At 38.1% G+C, this 15,879-nt stretch overlaps 1 protein-coding gene across 2 annotated transcripts in view; it reads left to right on the top strand.

Annotated features, from left to right (window-relative positions):
- KLHL20 (kelch like family member 20) overlaps nt 1–14,955 on the top strand; it is a 43,981-nt gene extending 29,026 nt beyond the window's left edge. For both annotated transcript variants that reach the window (XM_054693463.1, XM_037506459.2), the window contains 6 exons: nt 3,259–3,442; nt 5,127–5,270; nt 7,450–7,583; nt 8,711–8,919; nt 10,577–10,683; nt 13,427–14,955. In XM_054693463.1, the coding sequence (XP_054549438.1) occupies nt 3,259–3,442; nt 5,127–5,270; nt 7,450–7,583; nt 8,711–8,919; nt 10,577–10,683; nt 13,427–13,511 (863 nt within the window). In that variant the 3' untranslated portion in view covers nt 13,512–14,955. The remainder of the gene's footprint in view (nt 1–3,258; nt 3,443–5,126; nt 5,271–7,449; nt 7,584–8,710; nt 8,920–10,576; nt 10,684–13,426) is intronic.
- The last annotated feature ends 924 nt before the right edge of the window (nt 14,956–15,879 follow it).

The following is a 15,879-nucleotide window of genomic DNA, read 5'->3' as shown; positions in this document are numbered from 1 at the left end:
TTCCCTTTAGTATTTATTTCAAGGCCAGTTTGACGTGATATATTCTTTTAATATTTGTTTTTTGTAAAATTCCTTACCCCTCCTGCAGTCTTGAATAATAGTCTGGATAGATAAAGTATTCTAGATTGGAAATATTTTTCTTTGAAGAATTTAAGTATCTCTACCATTCCTCTCTTGCCTGAAAAGTTGACACTGAGAAGTCCATATATAGCCTAATTCTGTTTCCTTGTATGTAAATCTTTTCTCTGGATACTTTTGGTATTCTTTGTCACTAGTTTGTAACAGTTTGATTATAATGTGACTTGGGTGTGTCTGTTTCACATTATTTTGGAAGGGTTCTTTGAGATGTTGGATCAGGATATCTGGTTCCTTTCCCAGATTATAGAGATTCTCCATATTATTTCTTTTTTTTTTAAAGGACATCCATGATTTTTTTTTTTTAAGATGTATTTATTTATGCATACAAGAACTAGGGTACAGGCCAGAGGTGCAGAGGGAGAGAAGATTCACCAGAGACAGAGCAGGGAACAGAACAGACAGAATGACTGAAATACACTGCTGAGGGGAGCAGCTGGCCAATCAGGAGAGGTCTGCTGTGCCATGTGGGTAGCTCCATGGCCGGAGATTGAACTGGTGCTGCAATATCTGCGGATAGCTTCATTTTAACCCCTTGCACCACCAGGGAGGCCCTCTCCATTATTATTTCTTCAAATAAATTTTCTGGCTTGGCCTCTCATTTTTCATTAGGCTTCTTTTTTTTTTTTTTTTTAATAGAGGCATGTTTTATTTATTTATTTGTTTGTTTGTTTGTTTTTGTTTTATACAGGCACTGGGTACAGTCAGAAGCGCGGGAGGGTGAGAGAATTCACCAGAGCCAGAGCGGGGAGCAGAGCAGGCAGAAGGACCGAAGTACACTGCTGAGGGGAGCAGCGGGCGGCAGGAGAGGTCTGCGCGCCATGTGGGACCCTCCTCCAGTGGCCGGGGAGCAGCCGGGGATCGAACCGGCGCCGCTGAGGCCGCGGGCAGCTTTGCAACCCAGCGCTCAACCACTGCGCCACCGGGGAGGCCCTTCATTAGGCTTCTTAATGCTTAAAAATTTTGTGTTTTTTCGGGCCTCCCTGGTGGCGCAGTAGTTGAGCGCTGGGTTGTGAAGCTGCCCGAAGCCAAAGCCTCCGTGGCACCGGTTTGATCCCCAGCTGCTCCCCGGCCACTGGAGGAAGGTCCCACATGGCATGCAGGCCTCTCCTGCTGCCCGCTGCTCCCCTCAGCAGTGTACTTCGGTCCTTCTGCCTGCTCTGCTCCCCGCTCTGGCTCTGGTGAATTCTCTTACCCTCCCGCACTTCTGACTGTACCCAGTGCTTGTATAAATAAATAAATCTTTTAAAAAAAATTTTTTTGTGTTTTTGTTTGGTTTGGTTTTGGTTTTTGCTTATGGTTTTAATGAACCGTACCTTCATTACTGTTATACTTTTTGACTGAATCTTTTTGAGTAATTCTTTTTAGAGTCATTATCTTGCACATGTAAAATACATGTCCCCCTTTTCAGTAGTTTTTCCATAGGTACATTGCTGAGAGTTCTGTAGCAAGGTCTATGTGTACGCTTATTTTACTAAATACAGTAAAATAAGCTTATAATAGTAACTTAGCTTGTAATAACTGGATATGTTTCAGGTAAGCTGTCACCTGTAGTCTGGAAAATCATAATGCACGTAAAATCACTATAAGGCAGTGAAACTGAAAAAACCCTTGCCTTTTCTTGTCTCCATAAGTCATAGGAGAGATTTAAATTTTTCTAAAGGCCTATTTTTTCTTTAGTATTAAAAAAAAAGCTTATGAAATAGTAATTTGATTAGGATCCAGTAATCCAATAAAAAGCTAATTTTAATGGCTCCATTATAAATTTGTGCCTAAGATTTAATGACTAAGTTATTTGATTTGTCTCAAATGCTTATGGCCCTCACATTTGCGGCATTTTTTATTTTGTAATTTAAGATGTTTTCTCTGCTATTGAAACTCCTGGCATATATCCTAGAACAAAATTCAAATTTAAGCAAATCAGTATACATAAAAACTAGCATGGTTTAGTATTAAATATACTGATTAAAAGTTAAAATATTAAAAATAAAAAATGAAACTATAAAACATAAAATGTGTACAACACATTGAGATTTGAAATTTTCAGATCCATCTAGAAGAAGGTTAAAAACATCATTCCCATTTTAGTCTGAGACCCCTCCCAGAAAACACTCATTTTCCAATGTTCTCAGATTAAGTATAATCTTATTTAATTTTTTAAGCACCAGAATCTTTTATTTTGAATTGAAATAGATTGTCTGAAAGAATAACAAATATATCTGCCGTAATCATACTGTTTTTCATGGAGTACTCAGAGAAGTTTTATGGAACTCGGTTTGAACCTGCTGTTCTGAGTATTACCTTATTTTGCAAATAAGGTAGTTTATAGGGTAGCTCCAAGATCACATAACTAGTAGAGGCAATACTCAAGCCCCAGTTTTCTCACTAAACAAATCCAGTGTTCTTGTCATTAAATACCACATTACCTCCCAATTTGATTTGGATTGGTGTCCTTTCCATACTCGTAAAATACTAATACCAATGTTTTTGGAAAAGTAAGTAGAAATTCCAACAATCCCAGTACTATAACTTATGTTTTGGCCTGCTTTTAGAAAAGTTCAAGCATTTGGCTTCCCCGGTGGCGCAGGGAGTTGAGCGTCACGCTGTGAAGCTGTCCGCAGCCTCTGCAGCACCTGTTCGATCCCAGCCAGCTGGTCGAGGGTCTCCCACATGGCGCGGCAGACCTCTCCTGTCTCGCCCGCTGCTCCCCTCAGCAGTGTATTTCATCAGTCTGCCTGTTCTGTTCCCCGCTCTGTCTCTGGTGAATCCTTTCACCCTCCCTCGCATCTGGCCTGTACCCTGGTTCTTCTATAAATAAATAAATAAATAAATAAATAAATAAATAAATAAATAAATCTTTTTTTAAAAAAAAAAAAGAAAGAAAGAAAAAGGAAAGTTCAGGGCCTCCCCTGGTGGCGCAGCGGTTGAGCGCTGGCTGCAAGACTGCCCGCAGCCTCTGCAGTGCTGGTTCGTTCCCTGGCTGCTGACGAGGGTCCCACAAAAAAAAAAAAAAAAAAGAAAGAAAGAAAAGTTCAAGCATTAGGTCAAAATTTTAAAGTTAACAGTGAGTGCTAGAATCTGTGCTTTAAGGTGGGTATCTGACCATTTCTATTACTTCCCCAGTTGGGGGTTGGTGCAGTGGAGATGCCATTTCCAGTGTTGAACGATATGACCCACAGGCCAGTGAATGGCGAATGGTCGCTTCAATGAGCAAAAGAAGATGTGGAGTTGGGGTCAGTGTTCTTGATGACCTGTTATATGCAGTAGGAGGCCATGATGGATCCTCTTATCTCAATAGTGTTGAAAGGTAAGTAAGGTCTATTTGAGATTTTTTTCTCTACTGTTCACAAAATCTGCTTTTTTACCTAGGACCCTTGTAGCATCTGAAGTTTAGAGGTACAGATTGAGTAGCTAAGAAATTTCTTTAAAAGGGATCACATACATATAAGTGTTTTTAAAAGAATACTTAAAGTGATGAGTTAAAGAAATGAGGGAAGTGACTAAATATTTACAACTTTAATAACAGTTGGCACATATATTTCAAAATGTGTGGAATGCAACAAAGGTATTCAAAAGCAAATGTATATGCATTATAAAATTTGAAACATTTCAACTGCATTCATTTGAAAATAAGAAAGATGGGAAAATAAGTAAATCATACTTTTATATCAAGAAGTTATAAAAAGAACACCACCTAATTAATTTTTTTAAAAAATAATGAAATTGAAGAAAAATAAAATTGATATCACTACGAATAGAGAAATTGGGTAGAATTTTAATTTTTTAATTAAAAATGAGCATATTCTATGTCCCAGTAATTGTACTTATCATCATTAATTTGCACAAGGAAAACTATACTAATCACTTTTTTTTTAAGATTTATTTTTATTTATTTATGCATACAAGAACTGAGGTATAGGCCAGAGGAACCTGGTGGGGGGGTGAGAGAATTCACCAGAGACAGAGTGAGGAGCAGAACAGGCAGATCTACTGAATTACACTGCTGAGGGGAGCAGCAGGTGAGACTGGAGAGGTCTTTTGTGCCATGTGAATTAGCTGCCTGGCCAGAGATCAAACTCATGCTGTAGTGGCTGACGATAAATTAATAGCACTGAGACTTTAACCCCTGCACCACCAGGAGGCCCTAAAGTAATCACTTTTTTATAGCAAAATGTCAGAAACAACCTCAGGATACACAATAGGACTATGGCTAAATAACATTGCACAAAGTATAATGAAATAGTTCAAGGGAAAAATCTCAGAAATTGATCTTTAAAATATTTTGAGTAAAAGAACAATGCCAGTTATTATTTATGTAAAGAAAACATGCTTTCATATAAAGAAATATATATATGGATAGACTTATACCTATTTAAAATTCTTTTAAGCCTCCCTGGTGGCGCAAGGGGTTAAGCCCCACACTAAGAAGCAATCCGCACCTTCTGCAGCACGAGTTCGATCCCCGGCTGCCCAGGGAGCAACCTACATGGCGAGGCAGACCTCTCCTGACTCGCCCGCTACTCCCCTCAGCAGTGTATTTCAGTCTGTCTGCCTGTTCTGCACCTCACTCTGTCTCTGGTGAATCCTCTCACACCCCGCATCTCTGGCCTGTGCCCCAGCTCTTGTATGCATAAATAAATAAACCTTAAAAAAAAAAGCTCTTTTAAAACTTACACCTATTTAAAAATCATTCAAGAAAAGATTTGAATGATGCACTAGTAAATCAAAATAGAAAGACACCAGAATTTGGGTAAAACTCAAAGGAAACTTTAGCTTTATGTATAACATTTTAAAAAGATTTTTAAAAGGAAATATAGTCACATGTAACTTGTATGTAAAGATGATTTTCAAAAAATGAAAATAAATTAGACTTTCATATGCTTTAGTTATTGATCAGTCCCAAATGTAGGAAGAATACATATATTATTGAATATGTAAACACAGGTAAACTTTGTGTAATACAGACTCCACTTTTGCTGTGTTCTTTGCAGGTATGACCCCAAAACAAACCAATGGAGCAGTGATGTGGCTCCTACAAGCACCTGCAGGACAAGTGTTGGTGTGGCAGTGCTTGGAGGCTTTCTCTATGCTGTGGGTGGCCAGGATGGTGTGTCTTGCCTCAACATTGTTGAGAGGTGATTTTTTTTTAAGTTATTTTCAGTTATTTTTAGAGGCTATAGAAGGCTCTTTAAAGGAACCAATTTAAGATACGAGGGGATCCACTGTGCAGTGAGTTTCTCCTCGGCTTTAAGCAAAAAGTTTTCAGTTGATCTTAAAGTCTAGGAAGATGAAAGACATGGCCTAATTTTTTAAACTCTGCATTACACTGATTGAGCCTAGATATAGCAGAAGACAGTTCATGAACTCAAAGACCAATTAATATGAAATATCCAAACAAAATGGAAAGAACAGACCATAAGAGACTCATAAAACATAATTCTTCAGGATTTCCAGTTCACCAGCATTTATATTTCTGCTTTCATCTTTATAAACTAATTCATCGTTAATTTTTTGAGGTTTTTCCTTATGTGCTGTCCCCCTCACTTGCTTCTTAAGAATGTATCATTTATTTTATATTTCTTGTAATATTAATAGTGTTTGGTAAAGAGCACTTAATATACTTACAGAATTTTCCATGTAATAAAGTACCCAAACACTATTCCAAGTGATTTTGTCATATTTGCTTCTGAATGCTAGTAATTTATCAGATAAAGTCAATTAAAAAGAAGAAGAAACCATACCAGTTATTTTAATAGAGAGAATTTAAAATTTTTTAAATCAGCTAACAGGTATTAAAGGGCTGATAAAAATGAAACCAGGACACTGAAGTAACTGGACTGGGAAAACCAAGGAAAGGACATAGTTATTAGACCCTAGAAGTTTGGGAAAGAGACACCACAGAGTGAGGAACGTCAGCAACTGTACTGCCTGCAGCTGACAGTCTCTCTTAGTTGGGAGAAGGTGCTCTGCAGGCCAGCTCACACCTCTATGGAGGAATAGCTGCCTGGCTGATTTGGGGACTTTGTATTTTTCAAAGATGACTACAACAGCAGTACCTGCCATCTCACATTTTTCATACAATTTGACTTTGACACTCCTCACCGAGAGGTCTTGAATCCCAGCTGGTATGAGCATGGGAGGAGTAGCACTATGTAATTGTGGAGGCTGGGTTATAAAAGGTAATGCATCTTAAACATGAATCTCTTGGAGCTCTCACCTTTGAAGTTTAACACTCTCTGAGTTTACCATGCTGAGAGTAAGCCCAAATAGCTTATCTGGGATGCCCTGAGGCTACGTGGAGAGATTCCCAGCCACTTCTGTAGCATTAGCACCTTGCTATTTTAGTCCCTGCCACGATTTGACAGCCACCATATAAAAAACCTGAGCCAGAGCTGCCTGTGAAGCCCTTTCCAAATTCCTGGCCCATTGAAACAGTTAATAAAATCACTATTGTTTTGAATTTGGGGTGATTTGTTAAACAACACTGGATAACTGGAACACTGGTATATCACCCCAGATGCTCAGAGGAGGTGCCTCACAGAGCTGCAACTAAAACCTCCAAGAAAAACACACGGCTAGTTTTAGCAGTGCCAGAAAAAGGCTAGAAATTGAGATTAACTGGTATAGTCACAGTGGAGGGCTAGTGCTGAGACAACACTGATGGGTGGCAAGCAAGAGAAAGGAAGAAGTCCCTTTTCCTTCCCTAGACTTCCAGCGTCTAGTCCTTCCTTTTGGCAGAATCTAATAGAGAGCCAATGGGCCTCCCCAGTGGCGCAGCGGTTGAGTGCTGGGTTGCGAAGCTGCCCGCAGCCTCTGCAGCGCCGGTTCGATCCCCAGCTGCTCCCTGGCCACTGGAGGAGGGTCCCGCATGGCGCGCAGATCTCTCCTGCCACCCGCTGCTCCCATCAGCAGTGTACTTCGGTCCTGCTGCCTGCTCTGCTCCCTGCTCTGGCTCTGGTGAATTCTCTCATCCTCCCGTGCTTCTGACTGTACCCAGTGCTTGTATAAATAAATAAATAAGTCTTTAAAAAAAAAAAAGAATCTAATAGAGAGCCAACTTGGCAAAGGAGAACTGTAGTTTGCAGAGTTCTAATCCCAGCATTGTAAGTCAGAGTATAGAAAATAGCTTAATAATGGACACAGGTACAAATTTTAAGATTTTCTTTTCCTAATAACTAAGTAAAATGTTAGATTCTCTGCATTTGTCCAAGTTGGTCTACATATTCAACATGTATTTAGCATGATTTCCTACCTTATGAGAAAGGCTTCACTTAATAAAAACATGCATTCAGTCTTTGGTTTCTGTCATTGCAGGTATGATCCAAAGGAGAACAAGTGGACTCGAGTGGCCTCTATGAGTACCAGAAGACTGGGTGTGGCCGTGGCTGTGTTAGGAGGGTTCTTATACGCTGTAGGTGGCTCTGACGGGACATCTCCACTCAACACAGGTTAATCCCTTCCAAAGTCAGTCTGGTTCCCCAAAAGCAGTACATTTCCCTTAGGAGAGTATCCTACAAGAAGTATAAAAACTTCAGGTTATACAATAATTTATTAGGAAACTTATTTTCCCTCTAGGAAGTTGTAACTCAGCATTTCCTCAGCTCCTTTTATAATCATTGTCTTTTAGTATATTCCCAATACTTTTTTTTTCCTCCTGCTACTTTACAAGTTTCTGGGAATTCCAAATAAAAACTGTTTTTTTAATATGATTATTTTCTTCCCTTCCTTCCCAGCCATCTCTTTACTTAAAAAAAAAAAAAAAAAAACACCCTCTATACTTTAATTAATAAATAAAAACATTGTTATAAATTGATTTATCTGTTTAGAATAACAGATATTTTTGCCTAAGGATATTGACAGTGTGGCATTCACATGACAGTCATTGTCTCATCTTGTCTGCTCTTCAGTGGCTTGGAATCCAGTAGAAACAGAGGACTACAAGACTATGGAAATTGTCTGGTTATGATGATAAATAACTAGTATGGGATGGTGCTCACAGATCATATAGTTTGACCCCCTCATGTAAAGATAAGGAGAGGGCCTCCCTGGTGGTGCAGGGGTTAAAGACAGCGCTATCAAGCTACTGCCAGCCACTACAGCTGGTAGTTGGGTCTCTGGCCAGCCAGGGAGCAACCCACATGGCATTGGCAGACCTCTCCTATCTCACCCACTGCTCCCCTCAGCTGTGTATTTCAGTACATCTGCCTGTTCTGCTCCCCACTCTCTGGTGAATCTTCGCACCTCTGGCTTACACTCCAGTTCTTGTATGCATAAATAAATAAATCTTTAAAAAAAAAAAAAAAGATAAGAAGAATGAGGCCCCAAGTCACCTAATGAGTCAGACTAGCCAGAACTAGAACTTGATACCTTGACTCCCATTACATACCCTGCCCACCACTCCATACCTGGAAGAAAGCAGACCCTGGTGAGAGTATAGTGTTGGCACAGAAAGGTATACAAGTCCTTTCCAGAAGGAAAAATCAGATTGCTTATTGAAAATATGTGTTTTGATGACTATGAAGAAAGCTAGAGGTGAGAAAAAGTAGTCATTGACTGGTTTTTCTTTCCCCTGCAGTTGAGCGCTACAATCCTCAGGAAAACAGATGGCACACCATCGCCCCTATGGGGACCCGGAGGAAACACCTGGGCTGTGCAGTGTATCAGGACATGATCTATGCCGTAGGAGGGAGAGATGACACTACAGAGCTTAGCAGTGCTGAGAGATACAACCCCAGAACTAACCAGTGGTCTCCAGTGGTGGCAATGACATCCCGCCGTAGTGGAGTAAGTGCCCAGCTCCTGAAAACTCTGAAAAACAAGTATCAAGAAAGAGCTTGGGACAGTGAGGAGGAACCCTGTTTATGCTAAACAAACCCTACTACTTTCACTAGAAAAAATATTAATTTGATTGCTTTTATTTCAAGTAGTTAAATATATCCAATCATATCTTTAATCAGGAAATTGTTTTTTATGATTTATCTTGTATGAGCTCTTCTCTGAAAGACATCTTCCTATCTTATCTACTACCTTGTCTTATTTCATCCATATATATCTATATCAGATAGTGGATTCACCCATATCTGTTCGAGCTAAATATTCTTACCTTATATTTCTAGATGATATTCCAAGTAGTTGACATACCAGTACATATGTTTAGGCAGGAGGCACATCTGACCCCACCTCCAGTCTCCACAAGCTGCTCTTTTCCATTTTAGTGGAAGCCAAGTCAGACCTACGTAGATCTTGTTCTCTAGATCATGAGGACCTGTATTTCAAGAGACTTTCAGAGTAGAGTACAGAATTCACCTGCAATAGTAGGATGTTTAACCTAGAGAGAAATGTAACACGTAAACCAGTGATTTTGTCAGCATTTATCACTGTAGGACAACAGATGGGAGAATCCATTAGTAGCTAAAGATGTCATAATCTGAGGATTAAAAGGAGTGACTTCTGGTTCGTACAAATTTGGCAACACTACTTGTAGGCATCCCCACATGCTTTGAATATTACTGGTAACTTGGAGCTTCTTGGTCACATTACAGTTGTTTTCACTGCTATATAGTATTGATTATATTTTCACTCACTTAGCTAACATTTATTAGGTGCTACTAATTTATTAGCTGACTTACCTAACATTTATTAGGTGCTGTGTTGGGAAAGCAAAAGTAAGTACAGTGTGATTCCTCTCTAGGCGTTCCCAATTTAGTGAAGGTAAGTGAAATGTTTACAGCTAGCTGTGAAAAGCAGATTCTCAGGAGTGGAATAAGCATTGTTGAAGAACATGGAAGAATATGCTTCATGCTTTTGGAGCAGTGAAGAGATCAGAGTAAGTGAGGTGTCAGGTAGGCATGAAAGAAGAAGTTTCTAGAAGTGGGAAAGGAAACACCAACCAGGAAAAATGTGCACAAGTGTGGAGATGTGAGAAATGAGTGATATTTTCTGGGGCTAGCAATTAATCCAGTATTACTGTAGCATCAGGGATAACAGCAGGTGAAACTAAAATATGGGCTAGTCTAGATTTCTTGTACCTAAATGACATAATAAGGACCTTAATCTTAGATGGGAGGGAATCTCACAAGGTTGTTGAAGGAAAGTAACAGCATGATAAGATCTGTTTAAAAAGGTAATTTCAGTGACAGTTTAAAAAGTAGAAAATAGTTTAGAAAGATTAGAAGTGAGAGCAGTTTGGAGATTCATACTCACTTCCAGTGAATGCTTTTCCTAAAATTAAAGAGAGTTTTCAACTACGTAAATATTCTAATTAAATATATAAATTTTGTAGTTCCCATAATTTGCTCATTACTTTTTTCTTCTGTGTTCAAGTAAACCAGAATGTAAGGCCATAAAGACTTATTTTATTAAAGAGATTTATCTAGAAACCAATCTGATCTTTCCCAGTGATTGTCTGGTTTCTTCAACAGCCACTGTTTTGGTTCTGTAGGTTGGCCTAGCAGTGGTAAATGGACAACTTATGGCTGTAGGAGGCTTTGATGGCACAACATACTTAAAGACCATTGAAGTTTTTGATCCTGATGCCAATACATGGAGGTAAGCTTTAAACACTACTGCGAATTAGCTCACTACTTACTTGAAAATCAAAGTGAAGATGGTCAGCATTATTGATTACCTCTTGCAGTACTTCAAGAGGGCTTAAATTTACCCATAGTTGAGGTATTATTTTGACTTCATTATTCTTTTTTTTTTTTTTTTTTTTTATAGAGGCATGTTTTTTTTTTTTTTATTTATTTATTTGTTTGTTTGTTTTGTTTATACATGCACTGGGTACAGTCAGAAGCGTGGGAGGGTGAGAGAATTCACCAGAGCCAGAGCGGGGAGCAGAGCAGGCAGAAGGACCGAAGTACACTGCTGAGGGGAGCAGCGGGCGGCAGGAGGGGTCTGCGCGCCATGCGGGACCCTCCTCCGGTGGCCGGGGAGCAGCCGGGGATCGAACCGGCGCCCCAGAGGTCGCGGGCAGCTTCGCAACCCAGCGCTCAACCGCTGCGCCACCGGGGAGGCCCATTGACTTCATTATTCTTAAGTGGCTTATGTTTCATAAAATTCTTCTCTTTGTAACAGTCGTTTTATAATTGGAGATAGGGCAAAAATTCTCTACCCCCATCATGTTCAGCTGAACTTGCTAAGGCTAAAAAATAAAATGACTTGCCTAAGCAAGTTAGTGACTGAGTTAGAAATTAGAACCTGGAGCTTCCCTGGTGGTTCAAGGGGTTAAGTCTCAGCACTATGAAACTATTCGCAACCACTGCAGCACAAGTTTGATCCCTGGCCAGCCAGGGAGCTCACCCATATGACACAGCAGGCCTCTCCTGACTTGCTCGCTGCTCCCCTCAGCAGTCAATCCACCTGTTCTGTTCCCCACTCTTTCTCTGGTGAATCCTGTCACCCCAGCACCTCTGGCCTGTATCCCAGTTCTTATATTCATAAATAAATTAATCTTAAAAAGAAAAAAATTAGAACCTACTAGGTCTTTGGCGTAATCTGTCAGTACATCTTTTTGGTATTCTTGTGGGTACCTTTATGGACAGGAGAAACAAATTGAAGTAACTTTTTAAAATAAATATTTAATTTTAAAACTGATTTTTTTTTTCTTAAGCTTTTAAAGTCTGAAATATTATTCTGTTTTAAAAGTTAATAAATTTTAACTGTCACTTTTAGCAGGGAAGATATATCTTATTAAAAGTTTAACTACATTAAACTATTTTTATAGATGTATTTTACTCTGCATTTTATTTATTCATTATCTAATAAATCTTTCTAAGTCCTAAGCAGTTCTTGTAAATTCATATAAATCAGGTAACTCTTCCATTTATTTTAATATTCAAAAACTTTACAAATTTAACAAAATTCTCTAAACCTTTACAACTTAGAATCATGTCTAAATCTTCATACATTTTACACTTGATTCATAAAACTAATCTGATAGATGGTCTAATATGACCAAAGTTTCTTAAACATGACAGGAACTCAAAATGTCAAATACATAGTTAATTCCCAAACAATACAAAATATTAATACTATGGGTTGATGTACTTCATGTCTATACTTAATTCTAAATCCTACCTTCTAAGAAAACCATTTGGGGGTTCTTTTTCAACAAATTGGGTTTCTTTGCAAATCTCAGGTAAAGTCTAAATGGTTGAGGCTGCATATCAGCTGCAGAGAGCAGTCTGGATATAAGGTCTGAGCCTGCAGACATTCTGAAAAACTTTTCCCATGACCATGAAAGATGAGCTGAGGTCTATTTTATAGTTGTCCTTCTGAAAGGGGCAGTATCAGTTCATTGCTGCTGCATTTTTCTTTTTTTAAGATTTATTTGTTTGTTTGTTTGTTTATTTATTTATATACTGTACAGTGGTACAGTCAGAAACACAGGAGGGTAAGAGAATTCACCAGAGCCAGAGCAGGGAGCAGGGAGCAGAACAGGCAGATTGACAAAGCACACTGCTGAGGGGAGCAGCGGGCCTGGCAGGAGAGGTCTGCGCCATGTGGACCCTCTCCAGCAGCCAGGAATCAAAGTGGCACTGTGGAGGCTGCTGGCAGCTTCGCAGCCCAGCGCTCAACCGCTGCACCACCGGGGAGGTCCCATTCCTGCTGCATTCTAACGGTATACATTTTCTCATTTTGAACCTGAAACTAACACCCAAATCTTTGTCATGACTCTACAGGATTGAATTAATGAATAAAGTGGGTCTTTTTATAATCTTAATCTCTGGGAAAACCACAAATTTTACCGATATTTAATGACATTATTTGAATTCTGCATATCATGGCTCTATATAGTACTGTGGTCAAAATTCTAAAATCAGACTAATGATGATTTAACATTTTTGCCTCTTACAGCACATTTTCACAGCCTCCTTCACTAAGATTTACTGAGTGTTGTAGAATCTGAGGATACAGAAGTAAACAGAACAAAATTCTCTGCCTGTCATAGTAATGGAACTGACATTCTAGTGAGAGAGCAAAATTAGACAAAAAATATAGAATATATGATTCTATGTAATTGTTAGAAGTCAATTTAGGTACAAAGGCATAAAGTTATGATGTAAAAAATAGATATAACTTTTTTATTACTATCCTAATAATGAGAGTATTTCAGTGTCCAAACTAATTCTGCTGCTTACCAATAGCAATTCTAGCTCCTAATTTTTAGTGAGATACATGAAGCTGAAAATATTAGTTATGACTAGAGACAAGTATTTTATTTACCTCTTAGTTGTGGAAGAAACAGTACTTTTTCTAGTCAGAAATCTGATTCTTTCTTTCTTTGCAGGTTATATGGCGGGATGAATTATCGACGCCTAGGGGGTGGTGTAGGAGTTATTAAAATGACACATTGTGAATCCCATATATGGTGAATATTTGGAAGACAGTGATATATATGCTCCTCTGGAGAGCGTTAACTTTGGAACTTTGTACAGCTGAAGAAAACATTAGAACAAATTTTATTCTTTGCCGGTGCCTCAACATATGGAAATACAAATACAATGAAAGTACTTCACCTGCAAGATGCCACCTTTGCACAATAATTTTCAATTCTGTGCTGAAAACTATTTATTTTTTGTTTTAATTTATGGGCTTTTTTGTTGTTGGGTTTGGGTTTTTCATTTTTTTGGTTTTGTTTTGGTTTTTTTGGTTTTAGCCTTCCTCTCATGGAAAAAAAAAAAAAAATACCAAGCAGTAAAATATTATCTTTAGGATATTATGTTTGAAAATACTAATAAGGGGAGAAGGGCTGTGTATGATCTAGTTGTTACATCTAGGCACTCCATCCACATGACTCTACTTTTTAAAAGGACTACCAGTGACAAGGTAATCAAAGTGTATTAGTAGCCACCATTGCTACACCGAGCACCAGAACACTTGAAAATCTAAAACACACACACACACACACACACACACACACACGAAACATCTCATTTTAAATAATACAACCTAAAAGTAATATTAAATCAACCAAACCTAGCGGGACTAAGACACTAGAGTTTTCATCACTGTAAGTTTGCATCTTGTTTCCTGCCATGTGAACTTGCTTTCTGCTGTATCTCAAGTCTTTTCTCATCATGTTTTCATAGAGTTTCTGCTAGATCTAGAGCTATGCTCAGTGCCTCTATAAAAACAATGATTCTCATATACAGTCATGAGAATCCCCCAATAGAATCATGCAGCTCTGCAAAAGAATTTGCTCAACAGCATAACTGTCTAAAGTAACTCTCCTTCCTAATTTCCTTAATGCTACTAAGGACCAGCAGGGAGAAATGTCCTCCTCCCAGCAGTGAATATTGTTATGCAACTTACACTTGATGCTCAGGCCTGCTGAAGCTGAGGCTTACCTGTAATAACAACTTCTAAAGGAATGAATTCTGTTATGTTCATTTAATAGCACATGATAATGAGAGTAAAATCAATCAAGGCATTTAATTATATCTTGGTTCTTTTATACAAACTACATGTCATTATCCTCATTCTATAAAGCCACTGTTACTCTCAAATTGCACTTTCTAGTGAAAAATCAAAATTTTTAAGGAAAAAAAAGATACAAATGTCAGTGGTTGAAGTTTTTTTTCTCATTGTCAATTTTTTTTTCACTGTATTTTGCAGGAAAATCTTTGAATAAGACTTTAATCACAAACAAAAGGAATCTTCTCCCTCCCCACAGTATATGTTTGGCAACTTTTGTGTTTACATTTAATGATCATTTGCACCTTTACAAGGAAAAAAATAAGTATTTGGTAAACAATTGTTTACATGTATCATTTATGCTTTTTTCTAGCATGTATAACTTTTTTAAATAAAGGTAGTTTTTACCATAAAATATTTGGTTAATGCTTTTTAATGCTTCTGTCTTATTTAATTTGGACTTTGTTTCTATATCATAGTTCCTTCATGTAAAGTTATAACTACTTTTGACCTGAAGAAATAAAGGGATTATTCCCAGGTGGAATTAGGAATTTTTATTTTAATTTAAAAAAAAACTTTCTATTTGAAAACAATTTTGAACCAAAAAGTCATAGAAATAAATTAGTAAAAAGACCACCCATATATGATCTGCCTATTAACATTTTACCCCATTTGACTTTTCACTTTCTTTGTGTGTGCATACATAAGTACTTAAAGATCTGGGGAAAGCACAGCTGTGTAATACAAACTTTGCATGAAAATTAAAATCTAACACCTTCCATAAGGTTCCATTCTATAGACTTCTGAAGGAATCTACCTCCTTCTCTTATTTGAGTAGGAAAGTTTGAAAATCATAGTTCAAACAAAACCCTAGGCTCCAGGACTGGGACCAACAGCCCTCTTGATTCTAAGGCATTGAGTTGGACTGAACTATACAACTGACTTACCTGGTTTTTCAGCTTGCAGAGGTAGATCGTGGGACTTCTTGGACTCCAAAACTGCATGAGCCCATTCCTATAATCTCCAGAATGTGTCAACATATATGAGACTGCACAATTTATTGAGTTTTCTAAATAACCAATACATTAGTTTAGAGATCCATTCAAAGTACAAGGTAGCCAATAGGAACAGCATGAAAGGGCTATTGATAAGGTTTCAGATTACTTGTTAACAATTACTTGATGTAGTATCAAGACTATCCATAATAGTTAAGAAAAAGCTATTTAAAAATATACTTGCCTCCAATTTCATGTTCATGTAAGCCATGTTTTCTTCCTATACCTCAACCAAAAAAAAAAAAAAAAAAAAAAAAAAAACCTACCAAAA

The sequence above is a fragment of the Talpa occidentalis genome, unplaced genomic scaffold, assembly GCF_014898055.3.
Source record: "Talpa occidentalis isolate TD23 unplaced genomic scaffold, MPIMG_talOcc4v2.1 talOcc4.12, whole genome shotgun sequence".
NCBI lineage: Eukaryota > Metazoa > Chordata > Mammalia > Eulipotyphla > Talpidae > Talpa > Talpa occidentalis.
The sequence above is the reverse complement of the archived record's forward strand: the minus strand, read 5'-3'. Positions and strand labels throughout refer to the sequence as shown.